Raw genomic sequence first — 22876 nt, 5'->3', positions numbered from 1 at the left:
GGGCTGGTTTTCCAAATGCTACTGAGAGCTGGTTTCTTTTCCCACACGGCTCCACTTGAAATGAAAAGGTAATTTAAATGAATCTTGCAAGGATATTGACATAGCTAACTTTACTGCAAACTCTGGAGTTTAAAGCTTCCCCCCAAAACTTTGGAATGCTGGCTAATTTAGTTATCTCACCAAACAAATGCTGAGCAATTTGGCCATCTCACTTGCCCTGGTAGGAAGAAAGTGGCTTTGTTTTAAAGCAAATGAGATTGCTTTGGGTCTTGCTTTGTATGTTCAGCAAACTAGCTCAGGTTTATTGGGAAAGAAAACAAATGAATCAGCAAATGAACACCATATAATCAAGGCCTGAAGCCTTGAACTCTGTCCAAAGACTACATAAAGAACAAGCAATGAATAAATTAATAGTTATATTATTATTACTGTATATAAGAAGTAAATTACATTTGAATATGGGAGAAGTGGCTTTTCAAATGAATACGTTTGATTTTCTTCCCTCTTTTGGTAGCACTGGGTTTTACACTCAGGCTTTTGTGCTTGTTAGGCAGGCCTCTGCCACTTGAGCCATACCCTCAGTGTAACTTCAACTTTAATTGATTAAAATTATGTTCCACAATTAGATTTTAAAGGTATTCAAGAATATTTCCAAGTCTTTCCATGTCCTAACAAATGGGGCAAAATCATTCTTTCTGATGAAGGCATAGAATTCCATTGTGTATATATACCACATTTTCTTGATCCATTCATCTACTGAGGGGCATCTGGGTTGGTTCATATCTTAGCTATGGTAAATAATGCTGCAATAAACAGAGTTGTGCTGGTAGCTTTAGTATGGTCTTGTTTGTGATCATTTGGGTAAATGCCCAAAAGTGGGATTGCTGGGTCATAGGGGAGTTCTATGTGGAGTCTTTTGAGGAACCTCCATAATACTTTCCAAAGTGGTTGAACAAGTTTACACTCCCACCAACAATGCAGTAGGGTTCCCTTCTGTCCACATCCCTTCCAGTATCTGTTGTTACTAGAATTCTTGATTATAGCCATTCTAACTGGGGTGAGGTGGTATCTCAATGTTGTTTTGATTTGCATTTCTTTTATGGCTAGAGATGTTGAGCATTTCTTCATGTGTCCCCCACTGTATAATCCCTGCTTTCACTGTATTTGATGTTGGTATAATTTGTGGAGGGGAAGGGAAAAAAACAAATTGTTTAAATAGGGATACATGTGGACCCATTGCAACAGTGACATGTATAAGTCGTTATGTCGAAAAACAAACTTTACAACTTTGGCTGGGAGAGGGGGGGTGGGAGATGGGAAGGGATTGGAAGGGGAAACAAAGGAGAAGGCAACAATGCTTGATAAGAAATGTACTCATTATCTTGCCCATGTAATTGTAACCCCTCTATACGGTATTTTCACAATAAAAAAAAAGAATATTTGCAATTTTCTTTTGCTAAATACAATGCATACTTTGGGATTCTAAATAGAATTCATGATTTTGCTTTGCTGTTAGCTACGTTTTTACAAGTTCAATCACTGATCACAGTATTTTACGTAACCCAGTTCCATGAAATAAAACTCTACGCCCCAAACAAAAGTGTTCAGTGTCATATTTACGTTTTATGAGTTATTGGTGATGGGAGACTTGTCTTACTTTGATTGCATACATATAAATGCCTTTGCTCTAATGATTTACTATAGAAAAGGGGATTTATTTTCATTCTCAGTTGGTGATTGCTTTAAGTAATTTAGAGTTTTAGAAAAATTGGGCTTTATTCTTACTCTTTGCCTTGTGCAGTAAAGTAGCCAATAGCAATGGGAAGCTATTGAAAACTTGAGAAACGTTTAGTACCATAAAGAAACTAAAATTTCAATTCTAATTAGTTTATATTTATATAACAGCATGGGACTAGTGGTTGCTATACTGCGCATTGAAGGTCTCCATCTTTACAACTGATGCATGAATAGAAGCTCCTCCAAGAAGAGCTGATATTGAAGTATATGGCTTAGAAAACATTGCTCTGGAGTGAAGAGAAATTAAAGGTAGGAAGAGTAAAGAGAAAAACTTTCTAGAAGAATGAAAGGATGGAGAGCCACTTAAGTGATAAGAAATGGGAGGCTGTGAGTTCTGTGCCTCCAGTATTTTGGGTGTGTCTTAGAGTGTGTGAAGTCTCTTTCATTCAGATGAGTATTGTTTGGGATCAGTGCTGACAATGGAGCACCAGACCATGCATGTAGGAACTAGTCCTCTTCCACAGAGCTACAGACCCAGGCTCTTGTTGCAGTGCTTAAGTTTCTTCTACTTAGAGATCTTTTCCTTCAAGAAAAGATCTAAGCACCAATGGCTCACGCCTGTAACCCTAGCTACTCAGGAGGCTGAGATCCGAAAATAACAGTTCAAAGCCAGGCAAAGCAGACAGATCCAAGACTCTTATCTCCAATTAATCAGTAAGAAACCAGAGGTGATTCAAGTGGTAGACTGCGAGCCTTGAACTAAAAAGCTAAAGGAGAGCTTGAGGTCCTGAATTCAAGTCCCAGTACCAGCACCAATAAATAAATAAATGGCTAAATACATAAAAGAAAAAGAAAAAGAAAGGAAAGCTATTCTCTCTCTATTGCTCTTTCAAAGCCTGGAAACTAAAAAAAAAAATAGAGATTTTCAGAGGTTTGTTTTGGAAGTTATAAACCAAGGCCCATTTGCCAGTCAATAGTTGTGGAAGAGGTTAGTCTAAAAATTAAGCAGACCACCAGTGGTTTATGCCTGTAATCCTAGCTACTTGAGAGACTCAGATATGAACATCGTGGTTCAAAGTAAGCCCAGGCAGTAAAATCCATGAAATTCTTATCTCCAGTTAACCACTAAGAAGAAAAAAAAAAGCTGGATGTGGAGCCCTGGCTCAAGTGGTAGATTGCTAACCTTGAGCAAAAAAGCTAAGGGACAGTGCTCAGGCCCTGAGTTCAAGCCTCAGAATTGGTACACAAATACACAAAGATAAACATTGCAAAGGAGAAGCATTTATTTTAGTGCTCAAGCAAATTATGTGCTAGTGGAAAAAAAGACAAATGCTAAATAGTATATCTATATTAGTAACTAGCATCAGATAATGTGATTATGTTTCATATTCTCAAACATTGATGTCTTCCATGACCTCATCACCTTCAAAACAGGAAGGATATCTCGTTTATTGCCTTACATGTCATTAAAAGCAATTCCACAGACAATAAGATTTGACATTCTAAACAACTAAGTTGTTCTTCAATATTGTTGTATACATATGACTAGAAGAACATGATTTTAATGCAGAAAACAATGCTTTGTTCTGCTCTATCACTTAGTGATTAGTTAAGGCTTCCTGAATAAGACATAAAAGCTTATTCCAGGAGCAACATTCCTGCTAACTTCTGTGTAGTCTTGCCGATGTGGTGAACTAATCTGTACGATGCATTGACCGTTTGCTGAAACAAAAATGTATCTTACCCAATCCAAGATTGTATGTTAAGTTCTGAATTCACTGTTTAGAAAATGACAAAACGGTAGCTCTATGAAGCAATGAAGTGTGGAGATTGGAAAATGATCTGACAAACACTTAAGGAGACAGATGTTGCCATCTACCTATATTCCACTGCACTTACCTGAATGAGGTTGGCAGCTGGGTTTCTTCTTTTCTCAAAGTGTTTCTGGCGGTGCTGTTCCTGGACTTTTAATGCAAAACCTGAGCCAAGAATACCCTGGAACAAAATATAAAAATAGAATAAAAACTCCCACAAATTTCAAAAGTACTGTTGAGTAGTATAAATATTTTTTTTTAAAAATCTCTAAAATGAGTCTGTAAGAAAGACTAATAGTGTGACCTATCCATAATAAACATGTTACTTACTAAAACAAATACTATTTGTCTCTATTATAATACCACCAGATGATGGAAAGTTACTGGAAAATATCACCAAGAGATATAACAACTTTTGTTTTTGGTGCAAGTCTTAGAGCTTGAACTCAGGGACTGGGCAATGCCTTTGAGATTTTTTTTTTTGCTAAAGAATAGTGCTCTACCACTTGAGCCACAGCTCTGCTTCCAGCTTTTTGGTGGTGAATTGGAGATATGAGTTCCATGGACTTCCTGCCTGAGCTGGCTTCCAATTGCCATCCTCAGATCTCAGCCTCCTGAGTAGCTAGGATTTCAGGTATGAGCCCTTGTGCCCAGCTTCTTTTTTAAAAATTTTATTTAGTTAATTACAAATTAAAAACTTAAAAATCTCCAAATGCTTAAGAAGATGATGAGTTAACCTGTCCAATTTTGTGTCTAGTGCATTTTGACCACTCACTCCTTCTTTCTTTCCTATCTGCTGTGCCCCTGTTCCCTTTTCCATTTATCTACTCCCCTCCCATAAGGTCCAGCTACCTATTCAAATGATGTTTCAGCTTCCCAATACTCATTTTGTGAGACTGTCTATCAATTATTCAAAGGGTTTACTCCATGGAGTTTTATTCTTGCATATCAAGTCTATATGCACATGACCTGTGTGTGCTTACCTGGGATGTTGTATTTTAGGTCTCTGATATGACAAGATATAACAATTTCTTTCTTTAGCAAATAAATTATGCACTGTCATTTGCTGTCTCATGATATAGTAAGAAGCCTCATAATTGCAAATAAAAATGACAATTAAAATTTGTGTGTGGCCTTCTCTTTATTTATTTATTTATTTTTGTTGGTCGTGGGGCCTGAACTCTAGGTCTGGGCGCTGTCCCTCAGCTCTTCAGCTCAAGGCTAGCACTCTACCACTTGAGTCACAGTGCCACTCCCAGCTTTTTCTGCTTATGTGGTGCTGAGGAATTGAACCCAGGGCTTCCTGCATGCTAGGCAAGCACGCTCATCCAGTGATAGCATTTAGAGGGTATGAATTCTGATTCTGGATGGAGCTGGGGGTGTTGTGGGAACAAATCTATCACTATGATGAGAATCTGCAAGGCTGTATTTCCATCCATAACATGGGGGAGAAAAAATGGAGACTCTAATCTATCCCAGGGGTAGTCATCTATGATGTTATAATTCTACACCTACTAAAGTGAAGTCAAAGGAAGACAGACGTTATCCACATGAGACAAATGGGCATTCACTGTGAAGAGGAGAGGCGTTTAACCTAGTCTATCTATACAATAAAGACAAGAGCAGGGGTCATTATGGCTCAGCTCTAAGCTTGCATTTAATCTATAATTCTTTTCCTTTTTGATTTGGGCTTCCCTATTTGGGTTTGAGGGCTGGTAATCTTACAGTTTTATCTTTTGTTGACATTAGTTTATTCTGCTTTTCATCTCAATCTGCTCAAGTCCTGGTTCTTTAATGTACATATCTCTTCCCACTTTGTTCTGGTGTAACATTTGTGAAATAAAGATGTTTTTTGTCTTAGCTTTGGGTTGGTTTTCAGAGCCTTGTTAAATTCCATCTCTGGGCTTTATCTGTATTTTCAGCTTTATTAGTATGGGGCTTGGAGTTTTAATGCTTTCAAGTTTGTGGATTTTACTTGCTAGCTATAAATTATTAGCTTTTTATTAAACTTCAAGGAGTCTAACCCTCAGGTTAGAGATGGGCATCTTATAAGAACTAAGTCAGTATTTGTCATAGGTAAAGGGTGGCTGCTTTCCTCTCCTTTCTATTTTTAAAGTAGCTCAAGGATAGCAAGGATGTCTGGAAAGCTGGTGTATTTTTCCATCTCTAGGAGATGTTAAATCTTGGCTGGGTGACAACTTGGCTGAGATATTTTTGAGCTCTAGATAACCTTTAACCTTCCTTCTTATCTTGGGATTTCTCAATTCTGAGTATCTCTGTGACAATAACCAGACAATGAGCAATGAAATCTTGTTTAAAAAAACACAGTTATAAAAATAATACAATTTGGTATTAGTGAGCAATGACCTACTGTATTATTAATTAGGATAAACAACTGTGCCATGAAATTAGCGATTACATCACAGGTTCTGGTCTTCATCTCCTCTTTTCATTGTGTGTGTCTCAGGCTGTCAGAAATCTCCTCAGACAGGTTGTGGTTACACAAACTAAGCTTCATAAAAAACCTGGTTTCTAGGTCATGGTTTATAATTTTAAATAATATTTCCCTCTACTTGGAGACTATAAAAATGGCTTTTCATTTCTAAATCCATACCAACTTTGTTTGTTTGCTTCTCCTACATTTTTCTTTTGTATACAACTTTGTTGATTTATTTTTCTTTTAATTTCATTTTTCACAAAGAATGAAATGTAGGAAAGAATAAAAATGTCAGGATACATATCAGGAAATAATAGTATACATGAATAGTGCATACACTATATGCATTTTTGTATATAACCTACTGTTATGGAATATAATTTAGATTATGCAGACATTGAGTCAGTGCTCTAGCCTCCATTTTTTTGTGCACTGATTGTGTGGATTTGAGATTCAGCATTAAATATACCTTTGGAAAATGAAGACAGGTATACAGCACAACTTCAGCATCTATCAAAGTAAAATATGCTGAAAATCCCATTGTCATTGCTTAGAAACACATTAATAGGTGGCAACTGTTTGCTACGTATCTCTTGTGGCAGACTGCACTTGATGATCATTATTAAGCAGGTCTGTTTATCGTCTGATTATGACTCCATTCCAACTTTCTTCTACATCTTTCTTAGTGTACAGCTCAGAAGTGCACCTAACTAGAAATTTGTTAAAATCTGTTATATTGTATGTATATATATGTATATATATATACATATTCATACACACACATCAACAACATGACTTATTTTTGAACATGTTTTGGCCCTTCAAATACTGACACAAATAGATGAAAATTCTTAGAAATTGAGCTTTCTTTTCACTCATTTGCTAGGATAACAAGAATTACATTGTTGAGCTTCAAGTAATAGCAACAGGCTGAAAAGTGTAACATATACAAATTGCTTTGGTAACCTTTAAAATATTTACCTCCCTTATGTTCCAGAGTAAAAGAACTTAATTTGTACATCATACATGACAGAAAAAGATATGCTGAAAGATTCTTTCCATTCTTTAAAATATATATATATATATTTTTTTGGGGGGGGTCCGGTCTTGGGGCCTGAACTCTGGGCCTGGGCACTGTCCCTCAGTTCTTCAGCTCAAGATTAGCGCTCTACCACTTGAGCCACAGTGCCACTTCCGGCTTTTTTCTTTTTGCTTATGTGGGTACTGAGGAATCGAACCCAGGGCCTCAGGCATGCAAAGCAAGTGCTCCACTGAGCCACCTTCCCAGCCCTAAAATATATTTTTAATCAATAAACTTTTTTATTATTATAAAGGTAATATACAGAGGGGTTACAGTTATATAAGTCAGGTAATGAGTATGTTTCTTTCTGGACACCTTCACCCTGTGCTGAAAGACTTTTTCAAAGTTATTAATATTTTCTGTTATATAATAATTATCTTTGTTACTATTGTTAGTGATTGTAGATTGTGACATCCACTCATTTATTGAATGGTTAGTCAAAGAGAACTGGTCCTTGATTGAAATGATTAACTGGATCTTTCAAAGAATTCTATTCCTATGAAACTCAAAAAAAATTGTGTGTGAGTGTGTGTGTGTGTGTGTGTGTGTGCGCGCGCGTGCGCATGCGCGCACACGCACGCACCAATACTGGGGTTTGAACTCATGTACTATCCTCCAGCTTTTTTTGCTCAAGACTGGCACACTACAACTTAAGCCATAGTTCCAGTTCCAGCTTTTTACTGGTCCATTGGAGATGTAGCTCTTGGACTTTTCTTCTTTGGCTGGCTTTATAACTCAGTCCTCAGGTCTCAGTCTCCTAAATAGCTAGAATTACAGGATATGAACCACCAGTACCTAGCCAAAATTCTCCCCCCCACAAATTTATACAATTAAAAAATTACCTTTAATTCCTGTAGAAAGGAATTTCAGTTTATCATGTCAGATTAGGAGTACAGTGCATCCTGGTTAATGTCACAAAACTGATTTAAAAAAAAAAAATCAGTAAAGCCCTACTTGTAGCAGTTGGGGAGGGGTGCCCTTGAGAGGACAAAGATCTGATTGTCTGGATGCTACAAAGGAATGGGGCAGGAAGTGATCCCTGGGGGAGTTTGCCATGGGGGGCCTGAGACTGCAGAGAAAGTCCTGGAAACTTTGGTCCTCAGGTTTCTGGAGTGGAGGAACTCTAAACAGAAGAGCCTCTCTCAACCCCCTCCACCTTTCAGCAAATGACTACATGTTCTCCTAAATTTCAGCCAGTCAGTCCTGTTGGCTGCAAGGTGGTATTCATGGGGCAAAGCCATCACTCAGCTGCAAAGTAAGGCTGCAGCAGAAAGAGGGGTCCTAGAGGCCACTTTTCTTGGCATTGTTAGGAGATGTTCTGTTCTACCCAAGTGCATTTGTCAGATTGCCAACACTGTAGTGACTTAATTTATCTATAAAAATATTACCACTTGATTGGAAACATCCCCAAGAAAGACTACTTAACTCTCTAACCTTTAACCTAACACAGTGACACATTTAACCTCCCTGTAATGTGCCAGAGTTTCATTCTGGGGCAGAAGTATTTTGCTAGACTGGCTGTAGCCAGCTCCCAAAGGTAGGCGGACCCTAATTGGTGAAATTCTTGGAACACTTATGTCTGTCTGTCTGTTACATGCTTATCTGTCCTTCTTTGGGTGTTCACTTTCCATAATTTCTTCCTGTTGTTATGTTGATTCTAGCAACCTCCCCCTACATTAAGTGTTTATAATTTTCAAAGAATTATGAAACTATATAGGTCAACTTCTCAGAATTGTCTCTGATAATGCAAGTTGGGCTGTGAATTAGGTCTCAAGTAGTTGTTCTGTGGAACAATGTATATATGATTGTATATTCATCTTATATGTGACCTCAAGGTATACATAAACACAAAAGCAAAAAGTATTTTGTGTCATTATTTTAGGGGGAAAAAAAATCTAAGACCGAATTTTACTGTTGTTCCTAAAGGAGTTTCTTGCAAGGAATCTTATCATAGTGAATCTCTGCCTTGTTCCAGATTGTTGAGATTGCCATGAGTTAATTCTAGATAAATGATTTATTTTTTTTCATTCTTTTTGTTTCACCATTTCACACTAGGAAATGTATACTTCTATATTCTTACTGGTGGATGTAAATAATGTTAATTGAGTTTTCTCCATACTAAGCTCTTGACTTATATGATCATATTCTTTACTAAAGAATTTGTCTAGACTTAAGAATTAACCCTCAATCATACTGTTGAAGAAACATTCTCAAAATTATTTGGTGAAGCTCTGTTCTCTTATTCATATGTTGAAGTCTTAATCCACTATATCTCAGAATGTGACCTTATTTGAAGACAAGGCCTTTGCTGAGATAAAATCATATTAAAATGAGCATAATAGGCTGGGCTCTAATCCAGTATGACTGCTACCCTTATAAGATGAGGAAATTCAGACACAGAGTATATGAAGACACAAGAAGCAGCAGCTACTGACAAGCCAAGGAAAGAGGCCTAGAACAGTTCTCCTCTCATGGGTCTCAAAATGGACAAGCCTTGGTGACACCTCTAACCTCCAAGAACTAGGAGAGTTGATTTCTATTGTTTTGGAACCCAGCTTGCTACAGCAGCCTTCACACACAAATACAGTATGCGACAGAGTTCATGTGGAGGTCTTATGTCTGTGCATGCGCCTAGTCTTTTCAGGCTCTTTTCTGTGATTTTTGAGTGGTCTGGAGTAGAACCAGCTGGTCCATCTGCAGTCATCTGCTGTGTTTGGGAAGGGTGAGAATATCCTCTGAATTCATTAACAATAGACGGTCTTTAGCCTTGTGAGCTCAAAACTGTGCTGTTGAAAATCCCCATCTGACCTCATGACTGACCTGGCTTCCTTTGCAGGCTGCTCTCGGGTTTCGGGTTTTGGCTTGGCAGAGCCTGTACCATAGCATTACTTGTGTTTGGAGCAAGCCTGGGATTGTTTTCCTCAGGCACACCTGCTGCCACTGCTCAGGACTTCTTTCTTTGGGCTCCCAAGAGCTATCCCCATTCTCATGGGAACAGGCAAATTGTAATATTCTGATCATCTACCTTTAAAGAAGCCAAACAATCACATGCTTAGAAAGACAAGCTTTGTCCATCAAGAAGAGAATAATCAGAAGCATGGGGGAAAGATCAATGTACTCCTCATTCTGGAGGCAGAAAATGCTCATCAACAAACGTCAGTGACAGTGACACAAAAATAAATCACTGGACATCTTCAAAATACTTAAGGTCATATGCTTTTCACTCAAGTAGAATTGAAGAGGAAAATCCTGCAGTTCTGCAGAGCTATCTCTTCAACAGCATACTTGACAAGCTAAACTGGAGCAATCAGTTTTAAATAAAGGTATATTTAGATATGTACTGACATTGTGTGTGTGCGCGCGTGTGCGTGCATGCACATGCACACCAGTACAGGGTCTTGAACTCAGAGCATTGTCCTTAGCTTTTTCATTTCACTCAAGCCACACTTACTCTGCCAGCTTTTTGCTGGTTAATTGGAGATAAGTCTCAGGAACTTTCTGAGCTGGGCTGGCTTTGACTCTTGATCCTCAGACCTCAGCTAGGAGGTAGCGGAGTAGCTAGGTGACAGGCATGAGCCACTGGCACTCTTTACCAACATTTAAAATAATTGGTCTAATGACAGAAGGTGATGCCATCTGAATTAGCTGCTATTAAAGTCTCAAGACCGTGTTTTCTAAGTCCTCTAGTTAGATATATTTAGAAAAGTCAACATTTTACTAGAAAAAAGAGACGGCAATAATATCAGTTGTGTTTCCAAGCATGCCAATTTAGGAGAGCTCACTCCAGTAAACCTCTACGACCTAATTAGAGCTGCTTTATTGTTGCAAAGATACTCACGGCAGGAAGTGCAAAGAAAGAAATGCCAAGGAGTGCAAAGCCTGCAGAGAGCAATCTTCCCAGCCAAGTTAGCGGAGTTTTGTCTCCATATCCAATAGTTGTCAATGTAATCTAAAATCAAAACAAATAGAACATCCAGCTTGAGTATTGGAGAGGGAATTTAGGACCTACAAATAGAAGGTAAAGCAACATTTCCCCTAAATCATTATTCACGAAGGCCCGATGACGCATTTTATTACTGAGCTTTAATTTTCCATGATGCAGAACAGAACTTCTCTTTGTTTAAGGAAACAGTTCCCCATCTTGTCTAAGTATATTCAAAGACAGCATAAGTAAGCAGATAATCATCTGTGATGCACTGTGACAGCACTATAGATTTAGGAATGCCTCCCAAACCACAATTTGTGTGAATGTCCATTCATTACTTTGGCAAAGCATTTTCCAAAGATCTGGCATGTTGGAGGTACGTGTTATGATTTTCAGTGCAACCAAAACGAGAGGTACATAGTTCTTGTCCTAGAGAATTTATGGTATGGTAAGAAAAGAGTGTAATGTACAAATAAAACACCGCATAAAGGGGCGCAGGGATTATGATGGAGAAAATAATTAACCTGCTGGAGGAATTCCTGAAACAGACTGATGGCACCAGCCTGGAAAATGAGGAGGCCTAACTAGGGAACTGTCATTGTACCTGGAATATGAAGGCAGGGTGATATTTTGAGAGGCAGAAATGATCAAGGAGCAGAAGGGAAAGGTGGCCAGCTGCATAGGCAGCAAGAACACACAGGGATGGTTCTAGAAATTATAAATTATGTGGAAACATGGTAGGCTTGAAGAACATTATCGGCATCTTCAATTTCTTCTTTTACTTTTTTGCCAGGCTTAGGGCTTGAACTCAGGGACTGGACACTGACCCTGAGCTTCTTTTTGTTCAAGGCTAGCACTCTATTACTTGAATCAAAGCACCACTTCTGGCTTTTTCTGTTTATGTAGTGCTGAGGAATTGAACCCAGGGCTTTGTGTACAGTAGGCAAGCACTCTACCGCTAAATTACATTCCCAGGCCTTCAATTTCTTTTATTAATTAAGTTTTTTTAAATTGTTGTTAAGTAGTTGTACAAAGGAGGTGCCATATAACATAACAATTATACTTAACTCTTACTTAAGTTATACTTAACATATTTAACTTCATTTAATTCATTTGTAAGCACTTGCATACCACCTTATGTGTTTACTTAGAGATTTTTTCCCCCCAATACTGGGGCTTCAATTCAGGGCCTGGTAACTGTCCCTGAGCTTCTTTTTTCTCAAAGCTGGCACTCTACCACTTGAGCCATAGTTCCACTTCCAGCTTTCTTGGTAATGTATTGGAGATAAGGGTCTCATGAATGTTCCTGCCTGGGCTGGCTTGGAACTGGGACCTTTAGATCTCAGCCTCCTGAGCAGCTAGGGTTACAGGTATGAGCCTCCAATGCCCAGTATTACTTATAGATTTATAGACATATTTTATCTACTACAAATGAGGGAAACCATGCAGCCTTTGTTTCTCTTGGTCTGGCTTAATATGCCACCAGTACAATCATGGTCATTGCAGCATTATTCATCATTGCCATGGTATGTGATCTGCCAGATGCACTCAAAGACAAATGGGTCAGGAAAATGTGATATAGATTGGTTGTATAATTTTCACTGTACACATTTTTTTAACTTTCTTGATTACATTGATTTCTAAGCATTTATTTTATTTGGAAGCTATTATAAGTAAGGTTATCCTCATGATTTCTTTCTCAGAAAATTCCTTGTTAGTGTCACAATTGATTTTTGTGTGTGTTGATTTTGTGTCTACACTTGACTGAATTTTTATTTGTTCTAGCAGTGTATTGTGCTATCTACACACATCTCTATCTATCTATCTATCTATCTATCTATCTATCTATCTATCTATCTATCTTATTTTATCTATCTATCTCTGTTTTCTGTCTATTAGTTCAAGTCATCAGGCCACAGTGATCCTGTTAGTTCTTCCTTCCCTATTGAAATGCTTTTCCTTTACCTGTCTAATTGCTTTGGCAAGGACTTCTAGTACTGTGCTGAACAGACATGGTGGTAGCCATCCTTGTTTTGTCCTGGATCTTGGAGGAAAGGATCACACATTTTCATATTAGTGTTTTGTTAGTGGCAACCATCATACATGAGGTCCACTGTACTGTGCTCCTTCTATATTTAATTTGTTTAGAATTTATTGTTGTCAAATGCCTTTCCTGAATCTAATGAGATGATTTGAAATAAACAGGTATGAAAAGACAAATACCCATTTTTCTCCCTTGCATGTAGAATCTAATACAATCAAACTCAAAGAAGCTGGGAGTACAATGAAGACAGATATTAATAATGACTCTGCTCTTCTAAATCACTGAGTGTATACTTCAAATGCTCTCATCACAAAATAAGTAAAGTAAGTATTTGAGGTACTGGATACCCTATTATTTGAGTTAATTATTCCACTGTATAAATATGTACAACAACAATTTTCAATTTATAATACAAGTAAAAAAATAGAGAAAGAGGAAGTTAACTAGATCTATTAAAGCTTGGACACTGAATTTCTTTTTCCTTTCCTTTTCCTTCACTTCTTTTCCCTTCCCTTCCTTTTCCTTCCCTTCCTTCTCTTTCCTTCTTTTCCTTCACCTTCCATCTTCCTTCCTTCCTTCCTTTTCCATTCCTCTTCTTCTTCCCTTCCTTTCTTCCCTTTTTGCAATGCTCCAGATGGAACCCCAAACCTCACACATGCTAGTCAGTTCTACTGCTGAGCTATATCTACAGTCCCTAGGGAGTGTCTCTAAAAATGGTTTCCTAAAAGTGAAGTATTCAACAGGCTTCCCATATTCCTTAGAACAGGTCTCATTCCTCTCTATGGCTTCCAGTGTCCTAAATACTTTCCCCAGTGGGTCTCTGGCCCCATTTCTAGCTTGCTCTCTTACCATTTGCCATCTCCTTCTGCTTCTGTGTCTGCCTTCCTGTTCATTAGCACACCAACCCTTTTCTTGACTCTTGTCTCAGGAACCTTGCACTTGCTGTTTTTGTTTTTATTCCTTGGTCTCTGTTCAGAGAGCTACTTAATTCTCAATCCATCCCTGGATTGACAATCCATCCCTGATTGAAAGACCATCCCTGGTTAATGGGTGCAGGAGTACAACTGGATAGGAAGACTATCTTCCAATGTTCTATAGCACAGTAGAAAAGTTAAGGTTGACATAATTATAGTTGACAGTAATCCCAGTCATTAGTTGAGTATTTCAAAATAGTAAAGAAGATTTTGAATATTCCCAACACAAAAGAACGATAAAAGCCTGTGGTGATAGATACACAAATTACTCTGCTCCGATCACTGTGCATTGCACACCTGTATAGAAATGTCAGCTTATATTCCATAAATATGCATAATGACTATGTCAATTAAAAATAAAAATGTACTTAATAAAGGCAATCTGGATCATCTTATGTAAGTAGTTCTTTGTCAATTGTTCCTTAAATCCTTATTCTGTTCATTTTTATTTATAGAAGATACCAATATCGGAGAGAGTAATATACTGCTCAAGTTTACTTGTTTGTTATTTCTCCACTGGGAAGAAGAAAACTTCATGTAGACTACAACTGTCTCCTGTGGATAGATGGCTCCTTGCATAGCAGTTTGCATATCGTAATCACTTAGTAAGGATGCACTGAACAGGTGAATGAAAGCCTCAAGTGCTGGGATAAGGATTCTGCTTCCTGTTTTGCAACCCAGAAATACTTATGAAATGGTTTTTATGTGGTAATGAGGAATCAAACCCAGGGCTTCATGTATGCTAGGCAAGCACTCTACTAAGCCACATTCCTAGATGAAATGTTTGTTTAAGCAGTGTGCTTTGAATGGTGATTTTAGAAATTGTGATTTGGGCAGCTAATATATCAGGTGTTTTGGCACAGGGAGAAATAAGAAGTAGGAATGCCAATTAAGAGACTGTATGGATGGAGGGCAAAGAGACATAACTGGGATGTTGGATGGAAATGCATTATTGATTATCTGGGGTCAATGGGGTCAAAGCAGGGAGAATAAGTCAACAATGACTTAGAAAGTTCAAGTGTGAAGATGCTTGCACCATTAAAAATACGATAAAGAAGTAAAGGATATTTTGGAGGCTGGGCACTTGTGGCTCACATTTCTAATTCTCATGACTCAGGAGGCTGAGATCTGAGGATTGAGGTTTAAAGCCAGACTGAACAGGAAAGTACTTCAGTTTTCTTATTGCCAAGGTGATGTACAAAGGGGTTACTGTTACATAAGGAAGGCAATGAGTACATTTCTTTCTGAAGAGTGTTACCCCCTCCCTCATTTTCTCCCACTTCACCCCCTCCCACCTCCCTCTCCCTCAAGTTGTAAAGTTCATTTCCAATACAGTGTCGAGTGAGTCTCATTGTTGCATTGGTTCACCCTTTGTCCCACCATTTCTGTGATTCCCCTTCTCTTCTGCAAATCAGATAAAGTTATGTGCAAGACAAAGGATACAGAAATAAAAATATTCTCTTATCTTAAATTTACCAATGAAACACCTGAAATAAAGATGTGGCTCAAGAGGTAGAATACTAGCCTTGAGCAAAAGAGCTAAGGAATGGCACTCAGGCCCTGGTACAAAAATAAACATAAAAAAGAAAGAGAAGGTTTTCAAGTAAAGGTGAATGTTTCATTTTGTAAATTGTGGCTTGCAAAATGGCAAGACAATTCTGATGTGGAAATATCTCATAAGAAACTGAGAATGACAGTTTGAGTCTTGAGAGAAAGGTAGATTGAACTAGGCATGGTGTTTGGGTTTTGGAACCAGGGACAGGTACGTTGAAGTGTTGTGTAGAAAATAGATCACAAAACCTGGGAAGAAGAGGCTGAAGGACATCTCAGGACCACAGACATTGAAGGATGACAAGGAAAGGAAAGTCAGAGGAATAGTGCTTTGGGTTTGCTGGGGGTAGGGGGTGGTAATGGTGTTTTTGGTTTTGGTTTTTGGTATGTGTGCTAGTCTTGGGGCCTGAATTCAGGGCTTGGCCATTGTCCCTCTGGGCCTGGCTTGGGAGAGTTTTCATTACTTCCTGAAGCCCCAGGGAAGAGATACAGTCCTGAGTGAGGCTGTAGGTCTAGGGTCAGAGGACAGGGCTCTGAGCAGTCAGGAATGGAGTTGTCAGAGCCTGCTGGGAGGGAAGGAGAGAGGAAGGGAGAGAATGTGTAGTAGAACCCAGGAGACAACATGATATAATGTCACTAACAGTATTAGTGTGGAGACTCTGAAAGGAAATATACTGTATTAATTATATTGTCATTCATATTTATACTTTATTTTATTCTTGTTCTGGTACAGGGGTTTCATGCTCTCTCTTAGCTTCTTCACTGGAGGCTGGCACTCTCCTACTTGAACCCCACCTCCACTTCTGGTATTTTGCTGGTTAAAAAAAATGAATGGTAAGAGCCTTTCTGATTCGTCTGTATGAAATGACTTTCAACCATGGTCCTCAGCTCTCAGCCTGCTGAAGCTGTAGAATTGCAAGCATGAGCCACCGATGTTGGCAAGAATTTGAGAATGTCCATAAGGGAAAAAAATTGGCTCAATTTTATTATAGGTTCCTAATCTTAAATATATAGAATTTCAACTTGTCATACTCTTCCTGCAAAATAGTTTAATCTGCTTATAGCAACTTATTAATAATTGTCTACTGAAGGAGAATTTCATGGTTTGGTCATAGTAAAAATAGTCACATTTCATGGTTTTCTGTTCCCATAACACACTGGAATTATTCTGTCTGGCACAATGCTCAGTGTGATTATTATTATTATTTTAATGGTGGTATTGAGGCTTGATCTCAGGGCCTGGGCACCGACTCTTAGCTTTTTATACTTAAGGCTAGTGCTCTATCACCCAAACCACATCTGTACTCTAAACTTTTTGTTGGTTAATTATTGGTAAGAGTCTTGGGGATTTTTTTTTCTGCCTGAGCTGGCTTTGAGCTTTGATCCTCAGATCTCAGCCTCCTGAGTAGCTAGGATTACAGATGTGAGCCCCGAGCTCTCTAAGTCTGAAGAATGGGACCCAGCTAAGTGACAACAGTTGTGTTTTACTGAGAGGAGAAGAAACCATGGTTTCTTTCATTAGAATCCAAACTTTCTCTTTTCTTCACCCGGGGTGGCGAGTGTTTGTGTTACAGTGAATATAGTGGACTTGTAGGGCTGTACTGGAGTCCTTCAAGGTGAGTGAGGCTGCGTCCACTCAGCACTGATTCAGCCTCTCAGTCGACCACATTTCTGAGGGCAGGGATTTGAATAACTAGTGCTAAACCACTGACCTCAACAACTTCCTCCATTCCAATTTCAAAGAAAACAGTGAGTTTCCTGGTGGAAAGCAGAAGGCCCTACCTAGGGCTGCCAGACTGGCCTTGGGAAGCCCCCAGGCAGGGAGCTGGTGGGAGTTTGCCTCCTGCCTGCAAAGTTCATCCTTTTAGTTCTATGGACACAAAGGGGACAACTAGTCTCTGTGATATGAGCAGAAGTAACACCGGACACAAGATAAAGTCTCCTCAAGCAGGGTGTCATGGCTCATGCCTGTAATCCCAACTGCTCAGGAGACTGAGCTCTGAAGAATGAGATTCTTTAAAGCCAGTCCAGGCAGACAAAACAGTGAGACCCTTATCTCGAATTAACTGGTAAAAAGCTGGAAGTGTGGAAGTGTGGCTCAAGTGGTAAAGAACCATCTTTGAGCTAAAAAAAAAAAATGCTAAGCAAGAATGTGAAGTCCCTGAGTTTAAGCTCCAGTAATGGCACATGCATGAATGCATGTGTGCACACACACACACACAGACACACACACACATGCACACACACACAGTCTCATCAAAGTTGAGGAGAAACTACTGGGAAAGAGGTGGGGATAATAATAAGGAATAATAGAGTGAAATTATTAAATGTACATGCATGTGTGAAAATGTCCCAATGAAACGTATTAATTTATATAATTAATGCACATGAATGAGGAAAAAAAAGAAAAATCGAATAGATGTCTCTGAGGTTCACTTACAAATAAAATGTGAACCTTCTCCAGGAATTCACAATGACCTCTGTGGTGACCTCTAAGGTGAGGACCAGCTGCATTCCACAAAACCATGGGTCAATGAGCCCTGATAGGAAAGCTGCCCTTGAAGTGGCAACCTGTTTCCTTGGGAACAGCAGACGCAGATTCCAACACGTGGAAGGCTTGCTACCATGGTCTGACTAGTTGGATCTTTCTCTGGAGAGAAGGTAGCAACTCCAGAGTGCTTTCTCTCCCATTGCTTCTGCTAAACAATGAACCATTTCTGCCTTCTAGAAACCTCCTCAACCTCTCATTGGCTGAAACCAGTAATAATTCGTTTCATGTTGGTATAAAGTCAGAAAAAGAGGTCATCTGAGTATGGGTGGCTCACACACTACCTGCTCAGGCGGTTGAAACCTGAGAATTGCTATATGAAGGCAGCCCAGGCAGGAGAGACTCTTATCTCCAACTAATCACCAAAAAGCCAGAAGTGGAGCTGCTGTGCCTTAAGTGGTAGAGTGCTAGCCTTGAGCACAAAAAGCTCAGAGACAGTGCCAAGATCCTGAGTTCAAGCCCCAGGCTGAGTACAAAATAAAAGAAGAGGAAAAAAGAAAAGAAACAGGCAGGGCACATTGATCCTACAGATCCCAGCTTTCCCAGAATTTGGGGAGGTCCTGGACTAGCAGCTTATTTCAGAGACCCCCTGAGCTGTTTCTATCTATGATAGATCCTCAGGGCCTAGGATTAGGAAATCAAATATACCTGGACAGTTGAATTGGATGATATAGCAGTCTGTTTTCTGGAAAACTCTTCACAGTTCTCCTAGACGCCAGCAATACCCTGCTGGCCTGCTGTGTGAGGATGGCAGTATGTGCTGGTGCTTTGTATCTCATCATTTTTGTAGCTGCAGTAACTGCAGCTGCTCCCACGGAGTGTCCAGCGCCTCCCAGTGATGAGGCAGATGGTGCGGCGTAATTACAGTGCGCAGTTAACACAGTGATGGAACTGCCTGGACTTACAGAACTAGAGTTGATTTTGGAAAATCTAAATCTAGTAATACAGTCTCATTCGAATCAAACCTAGTAAACAAAGCAACTGCTTTGAAATATTAGACTCTTTTGGGGGATTTAACATTAAAGAAATAGTGTTCCTCATTTGCAGATTTCATCAGCCTTGTATTCTGTTATTCCCTGCTGGTTCTATCTGTGGAAAAGGCAGGGTACAAGAGTTGAGCACAGTGGTTTCTGGGGATAAAATCAGACATACCCTGATCATTTCAGATGAGCTGTTATGATGCTATCTGGCTCATGTGGACTGGGGGGAGGCAAAGACAAAGATGCAAAGAACTTAGTGTGGTCTGTTATTGTGTTCTCTTGGTATGAAAATATTCTTTGTGTGTCTACCAGTCCCAGAGCTTGAACTCAGGGCCTGGGCACTGTCTCTGAGTTATTTTCCTCAAGTTTAGTGCTCTACCACTTGAGCCACAGCTCCACTTCTGGCCTATTGGTGGCTAATTGGAGATAACAGTCTCCTGGACTTTCCTACCTTGGCTGGCTTTGAACCCTGGTCAACAGATTGCAGTCTCCTGAGTTGCTAGGAGTACAGGCATGAACCATGGCACCTGGCTTTTGTACTAACAAGGTTTTGAGAATTCCTGAGTCAAAGTATTTACTTTTCTAATATGAACGATGTTAAAAAAAATGAATCAATATACTGGACTTTTACTCTGCATGGTAAAAGTACTCCAAGGGAATGACTTGGACCACATATGCTGGACAAACTCATTTTATTTTTTCTCTTTCAGCATTTGAGTTTGAACTCAGGGCTTTGTGCCTGCCCAGTGGGTACTCTAGTACTTCAGCTGCATATCCAGAACTTTTTGCTCTGGTTATTTTTGAGATAACAACTAGGGTTTTTTGTTTGTTTGTTTTTGCCTGGGATGGCCTGGAACTATGATCTTCCTGAGTTCAGACTCTTGTGTACCTGGGATGATGTAGGTACATCATTACACCAAGTGATGGGTTTGATATGGGGTTTCTCAATCTTTTTGCCTAAACTGGATTCAAACCAACTGTGATTCACCCAATCTCTACCTCCTCAGTAGCTAGGATTATAGGCAACCAACATTTTTGGCTTTGGATGGTATATTTATAATACCATTGGGAAAGTTAAAATTTAAATTTAGTACTAAAATTAATAAATAAAATGTTAAAAAATGTCTAGCATGTCTTCCAGAACTACTGCAGGCAGAGTAGCACTGCAGGTAAGTGAGAAGACCCAGGTGCCCCCACACTTCTGGCTGAAGTATTCTTTATTTTCTCAAAAGACAGAGGTAGGTCTGATGACATAGGCCTGTAATCTCAGCACTCTGGAGGCTGAAGAAGGAGGATTGTGAAATCAAGTCTAGCCTTTACTAAAAGAATTATTTGTAGCAGGAATATATAAATTCTCAGCCAGGTGCTGGTGGCTGCCACCTGTAGCTATTCAGGAATGTGATACTTCAGGATTTTGGTTTGAATCCAGCCCAGACAAGAACACCTCTGAGACTGTTCAATTAACTACCAAAAAGCCCAAAGTAGAGCTATGGCTCAAATTGTAGTGTGCTAGCTTTGAGCAAAAAAGGTCAGGTATAGTGCCCAAGCCCAAGGACATGCACACACAAAAAAGTAGATTTTGGCTGGAAGTTTGGCCGCGTGCAAGACTGTGTCTACCAAGTGCAAGGCAATGTGTCTAAACCCCAGTAATACAAAAAAAAATACTAGATGTATGCTATGGAATGAATTTTTCTTAAACTGACAAAACTATCTTCATCATAACAATTGGCAGTAAATAGAAAGAAGAAAAGCTAGTATTTATGAGCAGGTCATTACCAGAAAAAAATCACCTCAGGGAAATACAATCTTAAGTTATTTTCAAAGCAAGGCAAAAGGTGAAAAAATAATTGAAAAGCAGTAAATAACAAAGAACAAATAATTTCAGGAAAACCCATTCTTAAATTATTTCAGAATAAATCTGAAGTAATTTAAATGCAGGAAAATAATAATAGAAAATAATACCAAGTGGAGCTCAGTATCCTGGACCACAGGCTTCCAATTTACAACTTCTCTCTAGCTGGGATCATAGGCACCTGCCAACAGGCCCAGACTTTATTGATTGAGATGGAGTCTTATTAACTTTTTCCCTATTTGATCCACCTATCTCTATCTCCTTAATAGTTAGGATTACAGGCATGAGCCACTGAGCTTACCTCTACTTGAAATTAACACCAACAATTTCCTTGTACTTATCAACTATGAGTGCTCTCGTTTCCTTATCTATCCTGGGTACTTCTATAGTTTTTTTTTTTGTTTTTTTGTTTTTTTGAGGGGGGTCTGGTCATGAGACCTGAACTCTGGGCCTGGGTGCTGTCTCTCAGCTCTTCAGCTCAAGGCCGGCGTGCTACCACTTGAGCCATAGCACCACTTCCAGCTTTTTTTTTCAGCTTATGTGGTGCTGAGGAATCAAACCCAGAGCCTCATGCATGCAAAGCAAGCACTCTACCACTGAGCCACCTTCCTAGCCCCACTTCCATAGTTTTAAAGGACATGGAAAATTATAACTAGGAGTTATCTAAACAATGTTCTATGCATACCAGTCTAAAAAGCCCACTGCCTGTTCTGCATACTGCATGTTCTTGCTCATGTGTGGAACCTAAACCTAAAATGATGATAGTGACAATGATGATAGGATATGAATGTGCAAGGGAATTGTTTGGGGGTGATCAATGGGAGAGGAACAGGGAATGGAAAGGGTACTGAAGGATAAAGAGGATTAATATATATACATATGTGTATATGTATATATGTATGTGTATATATAACACACATATACTTGTGTGTGTGTGTGTGTGTGTGTGTGTGTGTGTGTGTGTATGGCGGGGTTGGGGGGAGGGATGGTCCCTTGAACTTAGGGCTTGGGCACCGTTCCTAAGCTTTTGTGCGCGAGTCTAGTACTCTACCACTTGAGCCAGAGCTCCACTCAGGCTTTTCTTCATGCTTAATTGGAGACTAGATTTTCATCCACTTTCCTGCTAAGGCTGGAGATCCTCAGATCTTAGTCTCCTGGGGAGCTAGCATTATAGGTATGAGCCACAGGTGTCCAGATATATATCTCTCTATATCTCTATATAACTATGTCTATATCTATAGATCAACTTAACAGAGCTTGAAAAAAGGGCAGGGGTAAAAGGGAGTATAATGGAGAGAGTAAAATTTTTCATAGTGCACCATTTGCAATGTATTGAATGATCACAATAAAATATGCTCATATTATTAATGTCTGGTCATTCATAAAGAAAACAAAATTTTAACAAGCATACTAGTTTAAATTTATTAACCACTAAAACCTGGTGTATGTTCTTTGGACACTGAATAGACATCTAAGCCCTCTTGTTTAGTATTCCTGCTGAATGGGCTATGGACAATTTCATTAATGAGTCAGATGAAATCAACACACTGTAGAATAAAGAATCCTTTTTTTAATTCCTAGAAGCTTGACATATTGGTCCATTTTTCTTTTTAGTGTCTCTTCAAGGCTAGACTTTTAATTTTTAAATGGGAACATAATTAGGCCACTAGGAAACATGTTAAGCACAGGTTAACCATCAGTCAAAACAATACTATTAAAATGGAAATCATAGAAAATATGTTGCCTCCCCTCTGGAAGTCGCAGATGTGACCTTTGCAAACCTGCTTTATGTGTTGTTCTGGCAGAAGAAAGTAGCTGGTGACTAAGTGAGAATATATTAAGAATTTCCCACACACTGCTTCACACACAATATAGCAATTCTTATCAGTAATTAAAAGACAAGGGAAACTCAAGGAAAGAAAGAAAATGAAAT

General features: G+C 39.1%; 1 protein-coding gene across 3 annotated transcripts in view; it reads right to left on the bottom strand.

Annotated features, from left to right (window-relative positions):
- Kcnq5 (potassium voltage-gated channel subfamily Q member 5) overlaps window positions 1–22876 on the bottom strand; it is a 549988-nt gene that overhangs the window by 78317 nt on the left and 448795 nt on the right. For all 3 annotated transcript variants that reach the window (XM_070012173.1, XM_070012174.1, XM_070012175.1), the window contains exons 6-7: window positions 10908–11018; window positions 3637–3732 (exon numbers count right to left, since the gene is read on the bottom strand). In XM_070012173.1, the coding sequence (XP_069868274.1) occupies window positions 3637–3732; window positions 10908–11018 (207 nt within the window). The remainder of the gene's footprint in view (window positions 1–3636; window positions 3733–10907; window positions 11019–22876) is intronic.

The sequence above is a fragment of the Dipodomys merriami genome, unplaced genomic scaffold (assembly GCF_024711535.1).
Source record: "Dipodomys merriami isolate MVZ:Mamm:240054 unplaced genomic scaffold, mDipMer1.0.p SCAF_89, whole genome shotgun sequence".
Lineage (NCBI taxonomy): Eukaryota > Metazoa > Chordata > Mammalia > Rodentia > Heteromyidae > Dipodomys > Dipodomys merriami.
The sequence above is the reverse complement of the archived record's forward strand: the minus strand, read 5'-3'. Positions and strand labels throughout refer to the sequence as shown.